Source organism: Lampetra planeri, chromosome 4 (assembly GCF_965212315.1).
Source record: "Lampetra planeri chromosome 4, kcLamPlan1.2.h2, whole genome shotgun sequence".
Taxonomy (NCBI): Eukaryota; Metazoa; Chordata; class Hyperoartia; order Petromyzontiformes; family Petromyzontidae; genus Lampetra; species Lampetra planeri.
Window position 1 is genome coordinate 3,439,946 of NC_136110.1, and position 27,966 is coordinate 3,467,911.

The 27,966-nt window shown below is 45.6% G+C and overlaps 1 protein-coding gene across 3 annotated transcripts in view; it reads left to right on the forward strand.

Annotated features, from left to right (window-relative positions):
- The window catches only part of LOC144717587 (actin-binding LIM protein 1-like), a 118,757-nt gene that overhangs the window by 14,622 nt on the left and 76,169 nt on the right, over positions 1-27,966 (forward strand). The window contains exon 1 of one of the 3 annotated variants that reach the window (XM_078593059.1): positions 11,977-12,377. The exons of the other annotated variants lie outside the window; for them this stretch is intronic. Coding sequence (XP_078449185.1) covers positions 12,137-12,377 — 241 coding nt within the window. The 5' untranslated portion in view covers positions 11,977-12,136. Of the gene's footprint in view, positions 1-11,976; positions 12,378-27,966 lie in introns of those variants that run through there. 3 annotated transcript variants of the gene reach the window in all.

Here is a 27,966-nt window from a genome sequence, read left to right on the forward strand (position 1 = left end):
TCTTTCGCACCATATACGTAGCCAACCGTGTTAATTGGAGGTGTGGGAGGAAGGACAGCAAAATAAACACCAAAAGCACTTCTGAAGAAATGAGTTTTCAGTCGAGATTTCCAAGTGCACAGCTCCAAGTGGCTTCCTAACGTCGGAAGGAAGAGCGTTCCAGACGGCCTGTGAACCAATCGCTTGAGGTGAGCCTGAGCTCGTCTGACCTCAGAGTCTAAGCAGATCAATGCCATGGCCACGTGTGCTAGTGAGATCTGTAAACACATCTGTCCACAAAGGGTTGTTTTTCGGTACCTATTGACATGGCAATTTTGAAAGTGGTTATCAGAATGTATTTTTTTTAATCATCCGGCACCATCGTGTAAATTGCAGTCACCAATGAACATTTTTTGTCCACTCTGTCTCTCTTGGTCTCTCTATTTGTAAGCGATGAATTAAAGCCTTTGCCCAAAACGTTGCCGATTATATATTTTCCATTTTAAGGGCAGTGATATGGATGAATATGTTGAGTAAATTACAGCGAGAGGAAATAACGGCCAATGTGCCAGACTCAAATCATAAACACGATTACGGGTTTGATTAAAATTGTCAAAACTTGACTGGGAAGAGAGAGAGAGAGACACACAAAATATCATTCATTCCAAACAAATATCTCATCGTTTTAAGGGTGGATTAACGAAGGCGGCATAACTTCATGCGGCGATGAACGTATGTGCATTATCATGTAGAGCTTGTGCGGTGATCTATTCATAGTTTGCAAAGATAAAACATAGATTACGACTTCACTCCCAGATGTAGATGCAGCTTTGTGAGAGTTGAATTATTTCCGAGCTCGTAGCTCGATGACATCACGAGTGCATTTCATGGGAATGCTTTCTACCGCCCCCATCTTGTAACTCGCTTATTATTTGTCGTAGGCTTTCAGTGACTCTTTTGTAAAATAACGAGACTCGGCCTAAGGTGCAATGCTCTTCATGCTTTGCTCCGAATTGATTTGAGTATTTCATGTAAAAAAATATTCAAAGGTTCTGCAAAACACTTTTTTCCTTGCTATATGTTTAAAAGGATGCTTGCTACCATCAACGCTATCCCAATTCGGGCACGCACGCCACTTATGAATTGAACACGATGTATCGTTTGACGCGTTGATTTTCGTTTTACAATTCAGCTGCGAAAGAAATTAATTGTGCTTTTAATTGGAAAGTACAATTTGGAAGAAAAAAAAACCCCCAACGAGATTCGTGTCACGTGTCGCTGGAAACAAGGACAGCTGATCGCTGGAGAGATCCAGCGATGAATCGACAACGCCCACATGGGAGAAAATGATGCGTTGGGCACAGTGCCATGGGGGCCCTGCTGGAAGGGACGACATGAGACCCTCCGTCCACTGCCCCCACCCCACTCCCCACCTACTTCGTAGCTCGCTGCTTGGGTCCATCCCAGGCTGTACCAAGACAATACCAATGGATCACAGCATGGCAAGCTCTGCATGATAACGCCCGTGTGCCACCAGGTGCAGTTGCAGCGCCTGTGCACTCAATAGTTGGAGCACACTGTGAATCTTGAGTCGCAGCCTACCGCGCGAATTGCACCTCTGATTCGTGCCGTTGGCAACGTACGGTGCGAAAGAAGTGCAACATACGTATATGCATACAGCGCTGGTGGAGCAATTAAATAATCCTACATGGAGACGCTATGGATTTTGGTTCAACACAATCACAGCGAATATTACAGAAATGGTGAGGTTTTTATGAACGTGCACACAAAGCTGAATTGCCTGCAATGTTTTATTCGCAACGTTAAACTGCAGGGCTCTGATAAAGAAAGCAAATAGCAATATGAATATTGAATCTATCCATTTCCTTTCACGTGAGTGTCATGATTCACGCCTATTGCGTTATTTGACTTGGCGTTCAGTGTATACAACGAGGAGGTGGTATGTTGTTGTCAGATTCGAACTGTCCCCTGTGATTCAGCAAGCACAAGCTACGCTTAATTATCAGCATTAGTCACAGCTACAGCTGCAGAAATGCGGCAATGAGATCCATCCTTCGCCGCAATTTGCATTGCAGCACTCGCGCAGAATACTGTAGTCTACATTTTGCCCAAGTCGTGCTCCGCACATCTGATTTATGCGGCAACTCCTCGCAGCAACAAATTATTCTTCCGAATCCACGTAAGGAGGCTCCCCCCCCTGCAGTGCCTGGGCGCGCGATACGACCCGGCCTTCTTTCTCTTGATGTGCGCAGGATGAAGGAAGCGAACGCGCGGGGGAGTCTTTCACTTTATCCACTGTTGGAGCGTTGCACCCCGCGGACGGCCATCACAGCCATGTTCCCGTGCTCTCGCTCGCTCGCTCGATCGCTCCGCTAGCCGTGGTGGCTTCTTCCCCGAGCCGTAATGCAGCAGCCCCTCAGCCAATAACGGCGCGCAGAGACGCGGACGTGCGCGTTTCGTGGACCGCGCACCATCCCGGGAGTTTTTCTGAAATGCAACGATTTGCGTGCCAGCGTCCTTGGCAAGGCTGGCAGCTCTTTCGGCTGGAGAGGCTGTTCACTGCGAATCCCGGCGCACGTTATGCCAACGTGTGCGGCGTTGGGAGGCCGGCGATGCAATGCATTGTCTGTCAAGAGCGTGGCTGTGCGGACGGCCAAGGTGATGTATTGTATTGTTAGTCTTGCACCGTGATCACCCGAGGTTATTCACTGCCGAATAATTCGTCATGCTTAAGCATCCGCATTAATTTCCCCTCTAATGGAAAGCCACTCGCGCAAGGCTTGCAGCTGATATCGCAATGCCTATAGCGTGGTGCATTTTAGCGGTAACCATTTTTTTTAAATATGTAATATACAATATTTGCCTACATTTAATAACGTGCCCTCATTATTGACTGCTAGTACAACATGGCTGATGATGGTCATGTCATCAGCCGTGGTCAATTCACTGCTGGATGAAGGCCTTCCAAAGTTGCCACCACCAGATAATCCTGCTCTGTAATGGCACCTCCGCACAAACTGAATTCATCCTTCCATCTTTTCGGGTAGACGTCGTCTTAGCAAAAATCTAGAAGCAAACATTGCAGGGCTACTATTGGCTGACCCTCATAAAATGGGGCAGAGTTGTGCAACATAGGAGCAATGGGTTTTCTGGGCCAGAAGCCAGTGGTGCTTTGTGGCCTGAGTAGAGTTGCCGATCCTCACGGACTGTCCGTGCATCTCTACCGGAATTGGCATCGATCTCCTGGTGACTATTGAAAGCAATCCGGGAAGATTTTAATCGGAGATATTGAAATAAAATACATTTGCAAAATAAAAATTCTCCCCAGAATAGTCTCAGACGAGAGTTACCAACCGGAGGCCTTATAACTCTTGATGTGGCTGTCACGTTTACATTTTCCTGTCGCAGGAGAAACGTTTGATGAGCGGCAATTTTGCAGGAAACAATGAACGGGATGCACATGTCTCCTCCGTGGAGCGCAGGCCTCCCGCACCGAGCACCCCCAAACCCCGTGACTCTGTCCACCCCCCCCCCCCCTCTGTTCACTCAGCACGACGCAGACCCGCAACACTTAATATTTGGCACGACGGCGCCGACAGTTGGGTTTAATATTTTATTCACGCGCTTCCACGTGGCCGTGCACCGAGACCCTGAATTATTTAGGTGAGCACAAAAAAATGCCCAGATGTGGAGCACATCGCTCGCTGCTCTTCCTGGCCGACATGCTGCTCTAAATGTGGCCCACGTGCAATTGAATGGTCTCTCTATGTGTCTAGCTACATATGTTATTATTACTACAGTGGGAAACATATACAAATGATTTAGCATCGTAAATTATTCCATCACAAAAAATCCACTGATATTTGTTCGGCGTCTTTGGTATAACATGAATTAGATTAAAATGTATGCGCGCCATAAAAATAAATACTTATTAATAAATATTATTTCGTTTGGCTATACTGCAACTAAACTGGTAGCCAAGGAATGAAATGTGTCCGAGGACCGTCCATCGGGGGGATGAACCAATGACTCAATGTGTACAGGTGCTTGGCGGATTGCCACATCACAGAGCCGTGGGAGATGGTCACAGCTTGCGGATAATTTCATCCAGCAGTAAATCGATCCTGACCACGCTGCTGCTTGCCACCGCTTCCGCCGCCGCTGTCGACGACGACGACTGGCCCAGTCACGACTGCTGCAGAGTTGATCTTCCTCGCCACCGTGCACCATCCCCGCTATGTTTGGACCCTCGCCTGCCTTGATTGATGTGACAATAAGGCAGTTACGCCGTAACGCATTCACGCCGCGAGCTCGTGCCAATTGCGTCAGCGTGGCGGGCTGTGCGGTTATATTTAGCCCGCGTGTGGGAGGCGGCACCCTCCGCCGGCGTCGCACCACCACCCTCCTGGCCGCCACCACCACCGCCACCACCGCCACCACCACCGCCACCACCGCCACCACCGCCACCACCGCCACTATCACCGCCACCACCACCGCCGCCACGTTACGATGAAAGTGCTCGGGGCGTGCCCGTTGTGCGTGACCGCCGGCTCCTCCAGTCGCCAGTGGCAAGTGGGCGGTGGCTGGCGGTAACCCATGGCGCCCGCAAGATTATCCCTCTGCTGACTACGTTTGGCAACGGTGCCGATGGTGTCTGCTTTTATATAACGACTCGGGGTTGTTCGGAGGCGCCACAGTCGCCCCTCGCAACTGCTTACGGCCTTCGGCCAGGAAAGTCACGAAAAAATTGCACACGAACGACGCATTCACGCAAGCACCCGATGCTCCGTTTTGAAGTTTTAAAATGAAACATCTTTGAATCGTATTATGTTTTGAATTAGATAATTTTATTTCTTCATTAAGAGCTTATATCATCTTACATCTGGAAGACTTAATTGAAAACGACGTTTCGTGTGAATTTTCTCTCGTCGTTAAGTAGATGGCCTTGCTGGGGGTTCGGTTCGATGCGGACTTTCACCTGTTGTGGATTGCGGGATCGAGATAAGGCGACATAGAGCTGCTGGCCGTGCGAGAAGACTGCCATCTGCAGATCGATTCCAACGTAATCGAACGTCTGTCCCTGCACCTCCGTCGTTCATGCAGGGGGCGCGTAGGTTTGCAGCGCCCCCTGCAAGAAAACGATGGAAAGTGCAGCGTTCATTACAGATAAAGCTATGCGCTTACATAATCACAGATAAAGTTGTGTGCTTGCAGCCCTGCAATTGCTGGCCGGTACCACTGTTGGCAGAAGGCCCTCCAGTTAGAGGGGATAATTTTTGTCTATTTTTCCATTCTGGCCAGACGACTTGAAAGGTGGGAGTACCCACACTCAACCAATCGTGACCTGCCCGTCAACTGACTGCTGTGCTTGTATCCTTTGACTGTATTTTTTAAAATAAAAAAACATACTAATAATTAAATATCTGGAATACACCTAGCCTGGCATTACATCTTGAAGTGCATGCAAAACGGTAAAACGTTTAAACTACATGCTCACGGACCTATACACTTCGACTGAAAATCGGCATCCGTTTGTTTCATCGAACAACAAACATGAGCTATTTGTTCATGGCCAATTTGCAGTGATTCATTCTGGAGTTCTTTCGAGAATTGGTCCATGCCCACTGATTGCAGGGATATGATCCGGTAGCATGCGCTACTTGAGGAACCTGCTGTCCATTATGACAGAGTAGATTTTTTGTTAATTTTAAAAACATATAATAAAACTGGCATTGACACCACCGTGGCTGCATACGTAACAAGCAGGCTGTCGTTCTCTGCAATGGATGAATGATGAATGTTGTGCAATCTCCGGGTTATCTCTTCGCGTTATCATAACGTGTAGTTGGGTATTAGCTGCGTATCTAATGCTTTGAAACTTGCAGATGGCGGTGCGTTCAGTTTTTTTTAGGTTATAAGATGAATGAGAAATATCTTTCAATCGTTCGGTAGTCATGGCACAAGGAGATGGAGCGTCTGGAACTCCGTCAGTCAGTCAGACACTTCGTCTTGTTAGTGAATGAGACTGTGAGTTGACAATAGAGAATAACCAGAGATGAAATGTACTCATTAAACCCGCTACACAGGAAAACATGAAGGTAATTATGGGCGGTGACCAGGTGTTGAACCCAGGATCTCAAACCAGTGCTGCCTCGAGTACCGATTCACCTGGCCACCTCTGCAAAAGTGACAACATCCGGTAGATTGATATTTTTTGCACTTAGGAAAGTGTCCCATTTGACAGCGTTAACATGCGTAGATCACAAACTCTGCAGGTGTCAAAGCACGTGTTTGAATCTTATTCGGATTTTTTCTTGTACAATATATTGTTAAAATTTGATGAGCACATTTGTATAGGCGGTGATGACGATTTGTTTTTTTTCTACTGAACTATTTTTTGGGAAAGAGTGGCCTAATTGGCAAACCAACTGCCGGAGCATGAGGCGAGGGCAATTACTTTCTCTTAACGAGGCCCATTTGCCCCGGAATTTCAATTTGTGCTGACGGAAGCGTGCGAGGCTAACGGGTCTCGCAACGAGCGTTGTGTTTGTCCGTAGAAGGTGAATCGGCGAGTGCTTTTCCGCGACGATGACTCCTTCGACGTTTGGCGGCGCGGCCAGCAGAAGTGGCCAGTGGCATTTTAAATGGTTCTCAATTGTTGTTCAATTGTATATTGAAAAAAAAAAAATCCATTCACTTTCAAAATGCAATCTTTGTTTGGCTGTCCCATTATAAAAGTGCAAAACGTTGCATTTTTTTCTCCCGGAGAAGAAAAAAAAAAGATGACCGAGTCATTTGCGATACAATTGCTGTCATTTTGAACAAAATAAAATCAATTATAGGCGGGTGGGGTGCTGTGGGAGTGTGGGGAGCAGTGGCGGAGTGGTCAGTGCAGTGCACACGAAAGCCAGCCACCAGAGTTTGATCCCCATTTAGGGCTAACATCGGTAGAACGCGACATCTGAACTGGTCTTGGGCCCACCCCCTTCATTAATAAAACACAACATTTTTACTCCTAACCTCAACCCCGAAGTATGGACAAACAACACCCGTGATCAAAACCGTGTGGGGAGTCCATGCAGCAGTCGAGTGACAAAGGACTGTAAATTAATATTGCATTCTTAAGAAAATTATTACCATTTAAAATCAACGATTGGATTAAACACCCTTATATTTAAATTAACATCTATTATTTGTCTTTCCACGTAAAAAAATGTATTTTGTTTTACACAATCCATCGACTGCACGGCCTTCTGGGAGTGTATCTTATCAGCAGCATTGGTTCAATCCAAGCTGAACTTTGGACCGGTTTCTCCACTCGGTGTCTCGCCAACAGTCAGGTTCGCTTGAACAAATGCTGTTGAATTTCCCGATGGTTTTGAGCGAGGACGTTTTCCGTATAATATTCGAGGTTACGGTCAATGATTCATTGGTGATACAAGTATGCGGCATTATTCTGAGCGGCTGGGGCAGTCATGGTTTCTTTTTTTTTATTTGTAATAAAAAAATATATATACATGGGGAGACGTGACCACATTCTCGTATCTTCATAAAATCCTGCGGTGGCTTGCCTAGACCGTGCATTTCAAACAGTTCCATTAATAATTGAAGTCCACTTTAATGTGGTGTTTAGGTTTTAAGTATCATGGTGATTAAAAGGTGTTGGGGATTTTTTTTAATGTATACTCCGCATTATTCATGTTTATTGGCAAGATGTGCTGATTACATCTGCAGCGTGCAATAATTAATTTGTTTCAAAATTTAGTCTCAAGGTACGCAGATAAATTCAACGCCACTGAATCAACCTCGTTTATTATTTAAACTATGTGCTTTACAAAATTCATGCTCTGGAAGGTAACATTGAGGTGTTCCAGGATGGTGAATCTAACATCCAAGTCTTTTGATCTGCAAACTCCTGCATTTCAACAGCTGTAAAACAACTCCATGTACACGGAGACGCCAAGCGTTCATTGCATAAAGTACATTGAGCATGGCTGCTATTTGATTGACGTAGAAGAGCATTCCAACCGGGCATTGGGAAAGCTGGACTTGACACGATCTTCGACTCATAGACACATGAAATATTAATGCACTCCACAAATACTGGAGCACTTCTTAAGGTAAGCTGCTTTTCACAGGACATTAACTTTCTTCTGATAGTGCCTTTATATTAGGAGTACAACGTGAAGGCTTTGGGATGTAACTCGGCTGCGAGGCACCTAGCCATTGTCATGACTTCTGGGTCTTGAATAGATGGGTCGTGTGTGCCGCGCGATAATGCATGTGCCGTACTCAGAATCTGTGCTGCTGTTTCCACTAAGTCCCAAAAGTTTAAACTAAATCTCGACACATTTGTCAATAGCACTGTGGCCCTAGAAGGAACAAACATATATATAATAGGTGGCGTTTCGGGCAATGACCCCTCTGCATGGTAGAGATATCTCACGACTGTGCTATGAGTAGGGTCACTGCCAGTAATGTATTTTGTGCTGGTACACCACTGCCAACACAGTTTCACCAAAATACAATATTGTTTAAATTTAAGATGTGTACATATTGCCAATGGGGATGTAGCCAAGTACTTACTCGAAAGGAAGTTAAAGTGATGGCTTACAGGCGTAGAGTGGTCACCGCATGGCACTATGAATCCAGCTACCTGAGTTCGATTCCAGCCGTGGCTGACATCATTGATTTGCTTACCTTTTCTATACTTTGCTCTGCTATCATGTTGTTGTATTGTTGTTGATACGTTCCGACCCACCCCGACTGGACATCTGTGAAAGAGAGCTTCATAGCTTATCGGATTCCTCCAGTATAAATACAGATTGTCATTCTGGTTGACTTGGGCATCAGAGCACCGAGACGGCGCCACTGAGATCCTGGGTTCAAACTCCACCGCAAGCCGTCCAATCACACAACCAGAGCACGTGTTGATGTTAACGGTGACTACATGGAAGCCATGTCCATGACATGAATCGCCTTTTCAAATAATCTCCAAAGGAAGTGGATAGATGCCTGTGTGGCTCAGGTGGCAGAGCACTGAGATTCTTGGTTCCTATCTGGGTTTCAGTCACCTGTGATTGAAACCAACTTCTCAAGAGTCGTGAGCTGGTCTCAGCCCATTTCTATGAAAATGCACAAGAAAAAATCCACACGCAGACTTTGTATTTTCACTTATGACTGCATTACATCTCTGAGATGTGGGAAATTGCACCGACCAGTCCGTGGTAAGGAATTGCCACTTGAAGAGATCTCACAAGTAGTTCTGCAACATCTGCTTCCACTGGCCATTTTCGAACACGCACGGTGAACACTGCACCTGCGGGAGTTTCGAATGGACACTTTTTTTCTCGTGCACAGCGGGGTTTAAAGGGTGGCACAGCACGTGCGAGAGCGGGTCATGGGCAGCTCTTCACGCAGAGACACCTTGTGCCGCCGAGTGATGATGTCAGTCAGCGCTTGACGCACCACTCTCCAGGCCTTTCCTTCAGGCTGTGTGTTCGTTCGGTGGCAGAGCTGTCGAACGTGCAGGTGGGGGGGGCACACGTGCCAGAGGGTCTCCACGTGCTGGGCTACGGGGAGGTGGGAAGGCAGACTGCCCCCCCCCCCCCCATTGATTTCCTTCAGCAGGGCCCGTGTTTACTTTGGGTGTTGCCAGGCCAGGATCTGTTTCCATTTGTAGTGCGGCGGTTAGCGTGCTGCTGCAATGAATCCGGCGACCAATGTTCGATTCCTGCTCGGGGCCAAACACCAGTGATGATTATCTTTTTGTTGTCAAGGGTGTGTTGCTGGGGTTGCAGCGCCCTGTGCTCGTCTCTGCGTCACCCCTCTGTACAAATGCACACCCACGCGCATGAAACAGAGTGCATTGAAAATCCAGTTGATTAAACATCCTATTACTATATCCTCGTCGTGGTGGGATTGAAGCGGGATTAGACTGTGGTCGATTGTCGTGACACGGTTCTCCGCGTTGCAGTGATCTCCTTTCACGGTCTCTATTTGTGTTTAATTCTAGAGGGGGGTTCTTTACCATGTAATGATCGTGGTGCAGGGGTGTAGACTAAGGGATCATGTTTGAACGCTCCGAGCATCATGCTGTCATAGGGAACAAAGGACCTAACAAATACGTTATTTTTAAATTAAAATGAAATATGAATGTCTGTTGAAGAGTGATTCATTCATTATTTTAGAATAATGAGATATGCAAGGATTGTGGTGGATGTTCGAAAAACTTAAGTGAATTAATAACAAATTGCACATTTGGTTTCATTGGAGACAAAATACCCATGACACAATGCTCAGCCAGATTATGAAAATAATGTCGTCGCAGGGAGAAATAAACATTTGTTAAAAGCAGAATTTATAATTCTGTTAATATAGGAATCGTGTTTCAAGATGCAAATGTGCAGCAGTTATTAATGTGTTATGTAAAAAAACATGTTTTACAACTTGTTGACATAGCATAACTGCAGATATAGCAATCTTAAGTAGACCCTAAAACAAAACAAATATAAATTAATCTTTAGATTCCTATGTAAATCTTTTTTGGCAGGACATCTAAAAAACCCAGAAATAATGACTATAAGTATGCAATTGAGGCAATAAATTAAGATTTATTTATTTCTCCTCATAAATCTTCAATGCCGCTGCCTACTACCAGCATTTAAATGCAAAACCAGTGAACTTTTTAAACCCTGCCAGGTGGAAACACGCAATGCCCTGTCTCCAACTAAACCCTGCCAGGTGGAAACACGCAATGCCCTGTCTCCAACTAAACCCTGCCAGGTGGAAACACGCAATGCCCTGTCTCCAACTAAACCCTGCCAGGTGGAAACACGCAATGCCCTGTCTCCAACTAAACCCTGCCAGGTGGAAACACACAATGCCCTGTCTCCAAATAAACCCTGCCAGGTGGAAACACGCTATGCCCTGTCCCCAACTAAATCTTGCCAGGTGGAACATGCAATGCCCTGTCTCCAACTCAACCCTACCAGGTAGAAACACGCAATGCCCTGTCCCCAACTAAACCCTGCCAGGTGGAAAAACGCAATGCACTGACTCCTCTCTGAACTGGCAGGGTGGGAATATTTTAAACGTTAAGAAGAACTTAGAGAGGTAAAGGAGATTTCAGTTCCAAAGGTTAGATCAGGGGATTAGGAAGGAAATAAGAGTGTTATTTGTTAGAATATCCCCCGTGTCAAAGATTGAGCTTATAATCAGATTATCCACGTCTCAAAATAAATCTTTAAGCCAGGTGCAAATCAGTGAGCCCTCTGTGAGGACGGCCACCTCACAGCGGCACCGCTCCACCGCACCACCGCTCCACCACCAAGCCCCTGCAGCGTCTCGGCACGGTGGCTCTGTTCGTGTGGCATGGAGGATGGTGAGGAGTTTGGATGGAGCCCATCACGGAGAGCCTGTCACGAAGACCCCATCACGGAGAGCCCCTCATGGAGAGCCCCTTGCGGAGAGCCCATCGTGGAGATCACGTCAAAACCGTTTCCGCTGTCTGCTCTAAACCTTCAAGATGTTTGTTCATCAATAAGTGTCCTGGGGATGTGAACAGGATTTTTCTTTTGCCTGTTCAAGCAAACGCGTGATCTAGGATACGTACAGTCTAGGATATTATATTGTACCGTATTTATTTAAATATTTGGGAACTTGTGTAATTCTTTCAGGAAATGTTTTGCTTAAAAATACTAGACAACTTCGAGGTGAGACTTTTCACAATGTTAGCGTTGCAGATTTCTTTTTTGAATACGCTCTTTCAGAATCGTAGTTTTAGAGTGCTCCATGGGCCTACGTAATACAGCAAACGCACAGCGCTGACGTGACGTGGAAGTCGGCCAACATCCAGATGTCACATTCGGAATGGCACCGCACCATTGGGTCGGTGCGGTGCGAGCAAATGACCAAGCGCATCCATCGCACGCAAAGCCTTTGGCGAGGGGCCTTGCGGTAAAGTCTCGGGAGTTTTCCGTCTGGTGCCGCAACTCCGCTGTAGCCCGGCCTTCGCACCTCGTCGTCTGGGTGAGTGGCAACCGCCATCCATTTCACCTCGAGCAAAGAGGACGGGAAGACGGAAGACGAAGAGGAGGCGGCGGAAAAGAAGCCTCCGCAGAGAAGACGGGAACAAATGGAAGCTCTGGGGCTGAGCTGCCCGTGTGGCTCCGAGCTGCGACCGAAGAGGGTGAGGCTGGATGGGGGCGAGCGCACGAAGGGTCGGAGACACGGTTCGGCCAAGAGCTTGGCCGTCATTGTGGATGGGGAAGTCACTAATGTGCTCTACCTGGCGCCCAAGAGCTGCGTGCGCAGGCAGCCGCCGCCACTCGGCATCAACCCGGGCGACTACTCCGCCAGTGATGTGCCCGTGTGCGGTGGGTGCAGCTGCTCCTTCCTCCCCACACCGCTACCCCCCCCCGCCTCCTCCTCCTCCTCAACGTAGGGATGCAGCCACACTTTGGGAAACTGTGGGTCCTCCTCATTGGCGAATGGTTCGCGGTGGCCACTGGTTAGATTACAGCCGCACGGTGATCCGGCATTTGCTCGTGAATTACCGACGGCATGTCTTACGACGTACTGACAATCGTTATTTTATATGTGTTAAACTAAACTACTTTACTACAGCACAGGTGTATTATATCCAAACAAATGCTGATGAGTGACTCACCAGTACGGAGCTGACTGTTCGTGCGCTACTGTGGATTTAAAGTTTCCATCATCGGCATAATAAGCCGTCATGCCACTCTGTTGAATGGATAAAACTCACAAGAGTCAAAAAACAAGCTTGGTCTAAATCGTCGGCGGGTGTCTCTTCACCATGTATAAAACAAATGTTGAACAAATTAATAAGTAATGCACTGCCAGAAAAAAAAACACATGTATCAAAAGTACTGCCTTTAAAAACAACTTATAATTTATAATTGACAACGTTTTGGTCTGTGATGAAGGGGCCACCCATTGTTTTATAAACTTTCTTTTAAGACCACAGTGTGATCTTCGAATGTGTTCAGTTGTTAAAAAATGTGAATCTATATGCTGGGTGTCCGGACACCAACGTTGTGAACACCCACAGTGGCCCCTTACAAGAAACCGAAACTTTTTTCTGCCAACTCTGTGAAAACAAACTGGAACCGCGGCAGAAAACCGAACGACTTTGTTCTCACCCTTTATAATCTAAGCGGCGAGCTGCTGGAGAATAAATCCCCCCCAAAAAATTGGGCTTTCGTTTTGGGGCGGGCGGGCGGGCGGGCGAGCAAGAAGGTAAAAGTTTTTGATGTTCGCAGCGGGCGTAAAGCCCTTGAGGAATCGTGGGTTTCTGTTGCCAATTCGACGCCGCGTCCCTCCGTGCCTCTCTCTCTCTCGACCGAGGCTGCGTTACCGTGAAACAAGAGGGCTTGTGAAAGATACACGTGCGTTGTGTTTCGTACATTACAAATGGGCGAGTGTTGATTAACCAGTTATCCGCCCACGCGAGCATGTCTTTTTGGAGCAGCACGCTTCAACACACCGGTGGGCTAAAGCAGTGAACAATTTGTCTTTTGTCAACGTGACACTTTTTTTTACTGATTGGCCGTGTCGGGTGGTGGAGGGTTACGACACATTTATAAATAACGCGATCTAAACCCAAAAACGTTGATTATGAATAATATTGGTCGCGAAAGCCTACGTGTTAAACGAACAAAAAACAAGTGCGACAGATGGTGTGGGGGTAGAGCAGTTGGGCTGGGTCGACCTCGCTCTTGGACATTTTTCCGTGCAAATCCCACAATGGCCGACTCAGCCTTTCCTCTAATTGGGTGGGGGAGGAGGAGGGGGTGCGTTTTGTTGTCCGAGACACTCTCTGTTCTTTTCTATTTCTGTGGATTTCCTAATTGATTTTAAATGGCAATCGTAACAATAATTATTAATACATAAATGGTGTTGCTTCATTTATTATCATTTTGTGCTACTTAGAAACAAACGCCAATGCTGTTCACATCCTCATTTGGAGAAAGTAACCCTCCCTGGGAAAGCAGAAAGGGCGGTGTTCGGGCGATTTGGGCATTTTAAGAATGTGAACACACTCTCATATCGATTTATCTTGAAGATGAAATAGCATGAAGGGTGGTGGGGGTGGTGGGGGTGGTGGAGGTGGTGGGGGCATTGATCCACATTACTCAATTTCAAGATTGCTTGTCAGGAATGCATTAAGTATTCTTAGGTAAGCATATTAGGGCTCTTTCAACCTGTGTACTCATGAACAATTGCCCAGGAGTGGTTACAATGCTTAGTGATATTAATTGTAGCCACGGATTCTGTGTGGTGGTGAATATTTAATGCCGACGATACCTTCGGCTATTCTGTTTAAATAACACATCACAAGAGATACACAATATCCCTTTTCTCCATGATACACAACCGTGGATGAAATCCAAATTGCTTTGCGTTGTACTATAGCAGAAAAAAAAGTTACAGGACAAACGGCTTCTCTTCCTGGCAGGAGGCCAAGATGAAAACGAATTGTTTTAAAGTGTGACTTTTTTGCCTGTTGACACGGGGCTCCGATTAAGCTTTGCACCAACCCAGCGAGTAACATTTCAACATAACCATTGCTGATCGCCATCCCCCACTCCCAGCTGTGTGAAACGACACCAAAGACAAAGGCGCTCCACGTCCCTACATCCCGCTACAGACTCTTGGGGCAAGTGCCGGTAGCGAGCACCTATGAAGGGCAGCACGGCGGTCACTAGGTGGGTGGGCGGACAAGCACCACGCGCGGCCGCCTTTGTCTCCCCATTGGCAATGTTTACACATCGCACCAGGTACTCAGTTGAGGCTGAGTCGACCTAGCTGAAGCCCTCGTGTTGCCGGGTTCAGAACGAATCGCGCTAACCGCTACACTACTGAAAGGACAACCACCACCTAAGCATGTTAGCTGCCGCAAATAAACACCCAGGTGTCAATTCTGTCAAAGGAAGTCAGTTTACCCAAAAGCAATATTAACACGCTCCTTTCATATTGCATATGCAAGGTTTTCTAGGAAGCCTTAAGAGGATTAAGGTCTGGATTATTAAAACCGTGCTCCCACCATGTCCGTGCATATTCTCAAATATTGCGTTATCTGCAGATTGAGATACAGCTCCGAAATCGAATAAGGCCGATGTGCTTTCTAATTTGATTTTGGGCTGCTCAAGTCATACACAAATCGAATTTGATGATAAGCCCCCCACCCCACCCCCCCCCCCCCCATGTGCCTATTATGTGTGTTAAATCCAGTAATTCACCATAACCATAGCACATTGTTCAAGATGCGCCAGTTTTTGAATAATTCAGGCTCTCTGCGGTCAATGGAATTATATATATATGTATACAGTGGTTGCAGGGCTTAATTTCTCACGAAATATTTTCTGGATCAACTGGAGTAGGTGCCATTTGACCAGGAGCCACAGCCATAGCGAAAGCTATCCTGGATGTGGTGTGCCGGGGCATGGAAATATTTTCTGGGTAGCCGACCCGGCGGACAGATCCAACTGGAAATGAAACCCTGAGTGTGTGAAAAAATGGAAATTATATGAATGCTTACAATATACGAAGACAAAATGTTCCACACATCTGTTAAGCAGCCTCTATTTTGCAAACTGCACACTGTGTAAATGAATATGGGCGGTAGTTCTACATCCTTCAGAGAAATAGTGCAACATATGGTGTTACCATTTTGAAAGTGACAGGCTAGAGAATGAACTAAAATATTTTGACATTCCTTAATATATCTATGCAAAGTGACATGAATATTCGTTTAGGTGTCTTAGGCTAAATCTCTGTCTAAAATCAATTCTACATGGCCGCAACTCTAAATGCACTCAATTTCAAATATGTGAAGCCTAAGCAGGTTTGAGCCTGATTAGTATTTGGATGGAAGCATGGCTGGGAATTACGGCTGTTGTTGGCTCGGACTGTTTCGTGGCAAGACGATCGCAGTCAGTGAGTTTTTCTTCAGGTTTCCTGCCACATTCCCAAACACTCTTCGATGTAAGTCGTCCAGAAACCCCAACGCAGGATCGTCCTGAAGAATAAAGCGAGTAAATTTCGATTTAAAGCATCTTTCGTGACTGCAGGGATTCATCTTCTTGGTTCTTTCGGTAAAGTCACGTAGAAGGGAAGTAATAAAATAAAAAAAACATAATAAAATAATTCGCACGACGTTTCGGCCACAACGCAAGCAGCCGTCCTCAGGTGAAGACCAGGTCTGTCGGGGAGACAGCGTCTGAATGACGCTGTTTCCCCGACAGACCTGGTCTTCTTACCGAAAGAACCAAGAAGAAGAATAAAGCGAGTATCGGTGAGGCTTTCTTGCGTAAATAAATGACATTGTTACGTTAAATGGTATTCTTACACGGAAGCCTCACCCCTCCCTCGCTCCCTCCCCTTTCCTGCAGGGATTACTGGTGTCAAAATCCAGCTCGAGGCATCGTCATCGATCGGCTGCTCGGTTTCTAAGCGGGCAGGGGCCACCGATGACGTTAGAATGGATCCGAGACAATACGGTTGCGGCAGGCGAATTCAGGGCGCCATGCACAGGGGCGCACCCCCCGTTCTCATTGCTGGCTGCCGTGATCTCTTTATGTGCAATGTGCACGACCGTGACAAGATCAACGGCAAATGTGCAGCCGGGGAAAGTTATTGTTCTCATCGGGCGATTGTAAATGTTAAACGCGTTGCCTTTCGGTTGCTGTGTTTGTGTGTGTGTGTTAGTGTGTGTGTGTTTTTTGTTGTCCATCTGATTCACGGCAGGCTCCCAGCGTGCGTTGCACCGCTTGCGACGGCCGTGGTGGCACGGGGAGCGGACTTTGAAGGCATGAGGCTCATCTTTTAGCCGAGCGGCTGAAACGCCGCTCTAAGCAATTTTATTTTCTCGCCACTCTTCATTTTTGCTTTGCTGTCCGCATCGGTCGGGACAAATTTCCCACCGTCTCTTCTGCAGCGTCGTGCACAGTCCGGTGTGGATTTATTAAAGAATACCTCCTTAGCGGTCCACGGCAATTGTTGTTCTGTTTGTGGATTGAGGTGGCGAGATGCTAATTGTGATTTATTTTGAGATTGCGATGAATAATTCTCAAGGCAATCTTGATTTGAAGCTTTCGTGACTGTAGGAATCCATACTCTGTGGTTCTATCGGTGAAGTCACGTGGGTAGAAAAAGTAATAGATCACGACGTTTCGAAAGCAACACAAGCCATCGTCCTCAGGTCAAACAATGCAGCAGGCGGACTGCTGAGGCGAGAGGAAATCATTTCCTTGTGTTGCAATCGAAACGTCGTGATCTATTATTTTTCTACCCACGTGACTTCACCGAAAGAACCAAAGAGTATAATTCTCAAGCCGTTTCATGGGACTCTTTATTATGTATATAAAGTTAATGCTCTCAGAGATTGTCAAATACGACATTCTCTTAAAGCGATAAAATAACATTTACGATACTACTAGCGTATGCATATTAATTCAAATGAATTATTAAAATGTGTAGTTTTTTTATTATAACGCTTTGAAGTACGGAAAGACTTGACATTTTGGTCAGCTGGCCTTATGAATTAATGAGTTACTCTTAAAGTCAAAATGCTCATGGGAATGAACTGCTCAAAATGTGGCACCTTCGTTTCTTAATACGAAAGTCATTTAGCGTTTTGCAGCTTCTGTTTAATAGACACGTACTCTATGGTGTATGCATACGCCAATCTTCTAACAAAGATCTCTAGCATTCGCATTTTCGGGCTGTTGGGCACAACCGCTGTTCGCGAGCACCTAATGAAGGTACAGCGCACGAGTTGGTGCTGATGTTTATAATGGCTGCGTCAACGTAGAGGAGGCCCACGACCACTTCTATGATGATCGCCGTGAAAACAATGCAACCAGTTCGTCGAGTTTTGTAGTTCAGTGCTCAAATGACAACATACACAATCACAATCATGCAGATGACAAAACACACACAATCACAATCATGCTTCATGACAACACACACACAATCATGCAATGACAACATACACAATCACAATCATGAAGATGGCAACACACACACAATCATGCAAATGACAACACACACAATCACAATCATGCACATGACAACACACACACACAATCATGCAAAAGACAACACACAATCACAATCATGAAATGACAACACTCACAATCATGCAATCAAGTACGGAAGCATGCGCGCACACACCCTGCCAGAATGGATAACATATATTTATTGTGATTTTGCTTTCACCTTGCGAGTCACTTCCCAGACACAGAGGTTAGAGGCTTGCGTGAAAATGCGTGACTGCTGATTAAATTGCCACCCGATGTTGTTTGCCACTGATAATGGCTATGAGTGGAAATTGAACTCAGGCTGCCCGGTTAGAAGCACAGCGCGCTAACCGCTGTCCTACCACTCCTCACACGCACGCATGCAATTCACCTGCGTATGGGTGTATCAAGCCATCAAATTGATTCCACAGGTCACGACTGCTTGGGGGAAATCGATTATCCTGAAGTATCAGATCACGATGTACTTTGCCTCTGGGATGGAAACGTAGATTAATGGCGGTGTTTTCACAGTCCTGCAGCGTTCCATGCATCACAAATCCTCCCGAACCTTTCCAACCCAGAGAATGCTTCCATATACATACGTGTACTGCATATCAAAAAATATATAATGATTTCACGGTGAAAATGTTTGAGTGTCGCTTGAAAGTGTTCTCATGAAATTGCGCCATTTTGCTCGGCAATATTTAATGGTTGCACTCTGTGTATATTGTACTCTCGAACGGTGTACATGCAATTAATTTCACTTCAACTTGTACCCGATTTGGAGATGTAGTCCCTCTGCCTGAAACCCAACTATTTCCACAAGATGAAACATCATCATTGCGACCATTGACCTTGGTCAGTCCACTATTGGATGAAGGCCTCCATTAGAAGTCGCCACCATCTGACAATCCTTGCAGCGTAACAATCCACCGAATGCACACCCACGATCGCCTTTGGTCGCTCCATCTCCAAAGTGAACGACTCTCTCGGTTGCGTTACTTTTCTTGGCTGCCACTCTGTTTCATTGAAGCATTGATTCGGTGGCCTTGACATCAATTATGACTTGGCAATATGATTTGTTTTTCTATATCGCTAATGGAGTTTAGCTGTTGGAAACGTGCAGCGATTGAATTGTGCCGACACCCAAGGTCCAACTTTTCATTTCCTATTTGCGAGTCATTAGAGTCGCATGTCTCGGCTGGAGGGTGAGAATGGTGAACGCTTTCATGGCCTGCTGCTTCCCTGCTCCCTGCCACTGTGTGTTGTATGCACAATGCACTGCTTGGAATGAGCTACTGGTAATCAAACATTCCCTGCGAGAGAGTGTACAAGGCAGCTGTGCTGGACAGCTTGGGCCCTGTCCTCCCGCCGTTTGTGGAATGTTTCGATGAGTTTTGAGCCTGGCCGTTTTTCAACATTCACACCGAGTCTTAATAATTTTAAAACAGAAATGGTTCGAGTGCGACCGAGGCAACTTTCAGCGAACCGACCGAGTTGGATTCCATGGCCAAGGCTGACATCAGTGGCGAGTGATGTCTGAATCGTTCCTGGTTGCCATGCACGCGAGCAGCAATAATGTCACGTGCAGCACGCTATCCATCCACTGCTGGATGAAGGCCTCCCCACATGCTGTGCAAATTCGCTCATAATGCATTATGAAACTAAAACTAGAAACTGTTTTTATTTTAGCTGGTAAGGCCCACTGAGCTATATAGCTCTTTTTTCAGATGCGACCTGACCACAAATGATAGTTGAACGAAGTAGCTTATCACGTGGAAATTTACTGCAGCTAAATTCTCTAATTGCACGTTTCTAAACTTTTATTAATTTTTATTTTTTACCTACGTGACTTTACCGAAAAAACCTAAGAATATGTGGAGGGAAAAACCAGAGGACCCGGAAAAAAATCCACGCGACCACTGGGAGAGAGACACCCGAACTCCAAATATACAGCAGGCGTCAGGGTCGGGATTTAACCCACAACCTCCTGTATTCCAGGCGAGGTCGTTAACATCTCGCCAACGCGGTGTCACACAAGCAAAAAAATATAAATAATAATACTAAACATACATTAACACCCAGTGATAGATGTGGTGTTGGGGGAGGGAGGAGATTGTGGGAATTGTGGGGGTGTCCCTCCAGAAGTCTGCCGCGGTATCGAGATGTTAACTACTTTGTCTGGTATACAGGGGCGGCGTGGGTTCGATCCCGAACCTGATGATATATGGAGTTGTCGTTGTTCTCCCCGTGGTCGTTTGCACATTTAAAAACGTGCGTTTAGTGTATTTATTTGGCTGCTCTACATTTCCACTTCGTTGAGCTATCATTCGTGGCCCGGTCGCTTCTGAAAATGAGCTTTTCAGCTCAGTGGTTCTTACCTGGTAAAATAAAAATAATAAAAATAAAACATAATAAAATAATTCTCACGACGTTTCGGCCACAACGCAAGCAGCCGTCCTCAGGTGAAGAACAAGAGCAGGTCTGTCGGAAAGACAGCGTCTGAAGACGCTGTCTTTCCGACAGACCTGTTCTTCACCTGAGACGGCTGCTTGCGTTGTGGCCGAAACGTCGTGAGAATTATTTTATTATGTTTTATTTTTATTATTTTATTATTTCTCTTCTACGTGACTTTTCCGAAAGAACCAAGAAGTTGAATCCCTGCAGTCACGAAAGCTTTAAATAGAAAAATAAAAATAGTTTATAGTTTTTTTTTTCTATAGATATTGCGTGTGCAATCGGATGTCATGTATTTATCTTTTCAAAAAATGTCTGCAAAATTTTGCTTACTTATCCTGAACTGTAAACTTTTTAAATGTTTTTGGAGAAAAGTAAAACATCTGAAAGTTTAAAATATAACATGGTTACAAAGATACAGCCTTGGCTTTAAATTGATCCCAAGTTTGGTGAGGTAGGCCTTGTGTGTGTGCGGAGGAGAAAGAGGGATACAGGAAATATCGCGTCTGTATTGGGCATCCTATAAATTGTAGTTTTCCACCCTCAGGGAGAAACTAAACAAAAATGTTAGATATTTTAGGCAATATATACGTAACTCCACAGCCTGATTATGCACGTTAATGAGGTATATATGAATAAAACATGGGAAAATTTAATGCAAATATACAATCCCCAAGTATAGTAGCGCTTTTTAGATATTTACCTTGTGGCAATAAAAAAAATAACCCACAAAAATGAAAAAATAACATTGCATGTGGGTAAAGCATTAACCTGAGGTCTAGCCTCGATGTTGACTTTTTTGTTACAAGCGAAGGTCGTGAGATATTGACCGATGAGTCCGTTCAAGAGGGTCGCGGCTGAGGGTTCAGAGGTCACACTTTCATGTACAGTGCGAGTAGTTCATGTCCTTTGAATCGCAACCTTGCCACTTCACATGCCTCACAGGCGCCCGGCAATTACATTGCCATCAGGATTCCATTGCCATTTATTCAAATGTCCGACGTGACCTTCAAATGGACATTGCCGGACTAAAATATTCACAGCAGCCCGGGATTTGTAGGGGCTGGGTTGTGCAGTTGGCAGGCCGAGTCACGTGTTTTAATCTGTAACGGTGAGGCATTTGTGATTGTACGTGAGAAATTCTGCAGAGTACGGGGCATGCGGTGTGTTGATTTTTCCAGGAGGCTGCCGTTTAGATTTTTGTCTGTAACAAAATCGCCGACACATTTAAATGATCTCGTCAGATCTCGGAAGCCTAGTACACGTTGAGCCTGGATAGTGCCTGGATGGGTGACCACCCAGCTGCACTGTGGGTAGCAGAGCGCAGTGCAGTAAAATCTGTTGTTGTACTGCACTTCTATGTTCCGTCGCCTGTTCTCTCCGCCTTGACCTACCCCGCACTTACCAGCCGTGCTGATGTATTGTCACATAACCCCCACTACCCGCACACAGCGTGGGGAGGCCCTCATCCAGCACTGGATTGACAAAAGTGCTGCGCCCGCACATGTGTCAAATGTTCAATGTGTTTGACTTCCTCCAGCCGTGCATGCTCTATAATCAGCCAAAACCCGAATAAACGTAATCTTCACAAGAACATAACCTCCCGCTTGAGATGGCCGTATACATTTGTAAGAATTTAATGCAATTTTTATTGCGTAACAGCAAGTAAGTTCAATTTGGACTGATTAGCTTTTTCCCGAAACTGATAATGTTTCAAAGCAGCGTGCAGAAATTTCAAATGGTCTTTTGTGATTAAGCAAACGGCTCACAAAGTTTTATCTAGAATAGGCTGTAACCCAACCCACCCTCAATGCCTCTCTGTTCATGAATCTTAACTCTATTTAACTCTGAGTATTCCCTGTACCCTCATTAGATCCTGTGCATCTTTAACGTATAGGGCTACACACTCACTGCTCACACAGTGGGTGGTCCACGGGACAGGCTCTATAGAGAACAGTCAGTTGTCTGCGCAGCATTCAATACCCTTTGCTTAGCGTTGCTCCCTGTGGCGATGTGTTTGCCAGTCCACTGCGGAGTGGATGGCGGGTAATTTGGGTAAGCGTGCCTTCCCCGTGCTACGCTATATATTTTCTTCTCAGTTTAATGGCACTCGAGTTCATTGCCAAAGCAGTAATTGTGAGAAATGCTTGATAAATGTGGCTTTAGAATAGTGGCCGTTATTATTATTAAAACGGCTAGCAAATTTCACCAGTCCATTGAGAGCAATTTAAAAAAATGTTGGGCGATATGGAAACAAAGCTGGCATAATGGAAAAAAATTATCGTTGTTAAAAGATATTGTCTAATACTTTTTTTGTAATTAAACTCTGGCTTAATGTGAAACTATCATGCAAATCTATTATTATTTTACAACACAAATGGATAAGGCAAGTTGTGATTCCACTCGCACAGCAATTCCATGGATTGTCATGATTCGGAATTGCAATTATGATTCAAGCATCGATTCTGTTGCTTCATATTCGGTTCTTGTGCAAATGGTTCGATGCATTCATTGCGAGCATAAAAAAAAATGTTGTTTTAAAAATCAATGCATCGTTAACTTCTGAATATGTACTCATCATGTATTCGTAAACTAATGATACAAACAATTACCGCTGGCGTTTAACTACAATTCAACGCTCACATTATGTTCGCCTGCACACATCGACACGATTCTGTTTTCCCGTTTGTTCAACATAACACGAGCTTCTGAATGCTGAAAATCGCTTGTGGCAACAAGTCAGGAGGGCTCTTTTAGAATACAATTCCGTGAACAATGGAGGCGCAGAATGTCGTTAGCAGATCAACGTGGGCCAATGAGCCAACAGCACACAGCGTTGAAGGAGTGTGGTGTTCTCTCTCCCTCCATTAGGCTTTAATGTACTTTGCAAATAAACCGGCAACGTAAGTTTAATACCTAGCCACGGTTAACATCAGTGGCGGGTGACATCTGATTGCGTCCTGGGCGTCCCCTGCAACGACCCGCATTTACCAGCGTGGCGAAGTATGGCTCAACGACTCCAACGACCGGCACGGTACAGGGGAAAGCCTTCGTGCAGCGGCGAATTGAATCGTTAATCAGTCTTAACGAATACATTTTTGCAAAGTATTTTCACAACAAAGTTTATCCGAACACATTTGTCCCCCCGCCTGCCCCAGTACCTTCGATTATATCACGGTTTGCTTCGTACGGTTTGAAAAGAGTTCGACACTCGTGCACACAAAGCAATGGGGCTCAGCGTCTTTTGCTCCGGATATAAATTTCCCTCGGATTGTACCTCGCAGTGTCGGCAATGGAACACCGCCTCACACGCATCAGCCGTTCGGGATATTCCTGCGAGATAAATGCTTTTGATTCGGTCAAATGGGCCTCGTTAATAATGCATCGCAAGTGTAGATGTGCGCTGGGTTGAATTTCGCGGTTGACGTGAATATCCACTGTTCGATTCTATCATATGCGTAGGCGTTCTTGCTTGATGCGTTTTGTTTCCCCCCCCCCCCCCCAGTATTTTAAGTTGCATTTACATTTTAAATAATAATGCAGTATCACATCTCTCTTCCTTTTCTTCAGTTGCGTACGCACGGTGTCATCGGTTGTTATTATTTAATGCGCGGCTGAAATGTTAATGGGAAGGGCATCTGCCACCAGAAATTGGAAGGAGAAACATTATCCGGGGCGAACAAAGCTCCTGGAGGTAACAGTTCGTCTGCCACTTGTAATGAAAAAATATGAGACGCGTCTACACGATCACACGTCTCTCCCGTGACTGAGCGCTCGGTGAGAAGGTTTGAAACACTGGCTGACGCAGCGTGTCATTTATATCTGGTCATCATCGCAAAAGTAATTGGGCGAATGCATTGATTGAGTGCTTTTGCTGCATGCGACCTATGTAATGGCATCAATAACAAAATAAATAAGTGAAGTGCCTACTGGGTTGTCAGATACATTTTCTGTTTCATGGGGGTTTTACATTTAATTGGGAAGTCTACTCATTGTGACATCGCTCTGCCTTGTTTTGTTCGTCAGTAGTCGGTGCGTTTAATTTGAACTGGAAACCTTGCCCCTGTATCTTATCGCACTCATGTTGTTTAATTTTAAATCGTCAAAATATCATCCACAGCGCCACATTAACCAAATATACAGCACACATGGTTTCGCATGAAAAAAATATAAGAATCGGTTTGACCCTTTCTGTCAATAAAACAGCAGGTGTTAAGATTCTAGATTTGAAGCTTTCGTGACTGCAAGGATTCATACTCTTAGTTCTTTCGGTAAAGTCACGTAAGGATAAATAAGTAAATAATAAACAATGATAAATAATAACAGAAATAAATAATAAATCACGACGTTTCAGAGGCAACACAAGCTTCCTTCATCAGGTGTTAAGATGTTCAAACACCAAATATAAACGTTTTGCGAGGAATCTTGTCTGCATTAACCATGCACAGTGCAAACAAAACATGCAAATAAACAACCTAGTATTTTAATAATAGTTGGTTTTTTACCCTTTTATCTGGCAACAAAACTGACACCTTTTTTACAAGGAGTCATGTTTGCATTGACCACAATACCTTCGGTCGGAATGCAAACAAAAAACACAACTCTGATAATGTATGCACTGTCCTTGAAATTGATTGGTCCACACCCGAGACAGCTTTTCTTAGAGCCTCGTCTCACATGGTGTTGGACCAGACTCCTTGTAAAAAAAGGTGTCAGTTTTGTTGCCAGATAAAAGGGTAAAAAAACAATTATCACATTTTGCTACTGGCAAAGGAGGTTCCAATGGTGTAAACCTAGTATTTGTTCACACTTTGATACTGGCAAGCAAGGTCCCGTCATGTAGCTGCTCACCCCGAGCTCTCAATGCTCTGATGCGTGTGGCATTGTCTTGGTGCTGTTCGCCTTTTGGCGTTCTCTGGTCTGACACTGGAGAGGCTTGGCCATGAAGAAGGCTGTCTAGTGTAGCCCAATCAGTTTCACAGACGATGCCCATATATTATCAGAGCCATGTGTGTTTGCATGTTCACCACGAGTGCTGTGTGTGGGTAATGCAGACTTTATTCTTTGCAAAAGGTTTCTATTTGGTGTTTGAACATCTGAACACCTCCCGTTTTATTGCCAGAAAGGATTAAATCAAAAGAAAGTGTTAAAGCGATTCCTATTTTTTCATATTTTTATGCCGGCAAAAAGGTCCCATGTTTTGATGCAGCATATTTTTTTTATATAAAATACACATCCGTCGATAATCATCAGCGATGCTGCATCCTCTGTTGGATGAAGGCTTCCCCGAGTTTTCACCATTCCCCCACAGTGCGTCGCAATGCAACAATCCCTCCAGCTTCCAGCACACGAGCTGAAGCTCACAACTCCATCTCCGTGATGTTCGTCCGCCTCGGAACCGTTCCTCCTGCTGCCATTCCATCATCAGTCTCGTCGATCGTTCGCCGTCACTCCTTCTGGGGATACAGCGCGTCCTGCACCATCGCTAGACGTGTGCAAATTGTCGCAAAGAATGACGAGTTCCTATAATGTGCACGTAGTTAGGTAGTGTGCGTGTGTGCGTGTGTGGGCGTGTATGTGTGCGGGAAGGTGGGTGAGTGATGAATGACAAGTCACAGTGATTCAGTGCAACACCAAGTCACTGAGGGTATAAATAGCAGCTGTGTGCTATTTTTGAACATGGAGCAGACACCGTGTACACATTTGCCGCTAAAATACCAATTCAGAATTTAGCATTTTCTACGCTGGATCTTCCGTTGTCATGGACCGTGCCAGCATTTAAAGCCACCTTTAACACTCCAACCCGCTTGCTCCTAAATATGCCTTGTCTGCATTAGTGTCCCTTTGCCAATGTCCACCTCTCGTTAAGTAATTATCCCCATTCACACTGATTGCCAGAAGGCTGGATACATCTGCTACAAGTGAAAGTGTTCCGATAAATCAAAGGCTTTTCCACCAAGGAGAGCACGACTCCCCCTGGGGGCCATGACGGTTATAATCAGACGGTTCCTCGGTCAGTCCCACGATTGTTTTTTTTTACGATCAGTGGAAACAATAAGATGCTCGGTGTATTCGGCACTTTGCTTCGTTCATCATTTCATAATTTTTTTTTTAAACTTAGCTTTATGTAAAACCCCCACCTCTCGCTCACTCTCTCGCTCACTCTCTCGGTCACTCTCTCGGTCACTCTCTCGGTCACTCCCTCGCTCGCTCACTCCCTCGCTCACTCTCTCGCTCTCTCGCTCGCTCTCTCACTCACTTTCTCGCTCACTCTCTCGCTCACTCTCTCGGTCACTCTCTCACTCACTCTCTCGCTCACTCTCTCGCTCTCTCTCGTTCTGCACGCAGCCCTTCTCGCAGTCCGACGGCCTCCGACGGGTAGCTCATATCAGCATGCAGAGCTCCCCGTCATCTGCCACCGAGCACACGGCATCCTCCATCGCCCACTGCTCCTTGCGAGCGTGCGTGGACGGACGGATGATCGCTCACATTGGTGGGTGGCGTACGTGCAACCGGGCGGGCGGGCGAACGCCTGCCTGAAGTCTTCTTGGTTCTTTCGGTAAAGTCACGTAGAAGAGAAGTAATAAATCGAAATTTAGCCTGCCTGAAGTTCGCGTGCAGGGGCAGCCGGGACGAATTTTAGCAAGTCTTCCGAATGTGTGAGCTAACGAGAAGGAACTCTAAGGTGGGACGAGCAATAATATAAATTATTGGTGGAATTCAGAAGTTGAAACTGCTCCATTTTGGAATCATCTCCACTCGTCTCTTAAGATTTCATAAAAAATCCTGTTTCTTGCTGACTGCTTTGTGTGGTTTGGAGCTTTTGGGCCTCTGCTGAACAAAAAGACTGCTGTATGGCCTGGTAATGTCAAGAACATGGCACCAAACAGCAATCGAGCAAAAGCAATGGCAGTGTTAGTGGAAGGCAACAGAAGAAGAGGATGGCTGAGACAAATATGAATTGATGTAGTGGAAGAGGAGGCACTTACACAGAGACGAATGACAAGCAATTATCAGCAACAGATGAGTTATGATGATGATGATGATAATGATGATCGCCAACAGTGAATTACTGCTGAGGTTATTGCCGTAAGTACATGGACCCAGTGACCTCCGTAAAAGGGGCTGTACGGGGAGAGAGTGCGAGAACTACCGAGTCTATTTGTTGACAAGTAAGTGAGTGTGGCATTGTGTGGGTGAATGGGAGTGTGCCCGGCGAATGTGTGGGAACGTGCGCGCGTAGCGGGATTGTGTGTGACCATTTCCCTTTAATAATATTGATTGGGAAACTGTAAAGGAGTGCCCCATGTACGGTTCTCATACCGCTGCATGCAAAGGGCACTTCTAAACTAAACTATTTAATTTTACCAGGTAAAGCCCACTCAGCTACATGGCTCTCTTTCAGAAGCGACCTGGTCACAAATGATAGCTCAACGACGAAGTGGCTTATCTTGTGGAAATA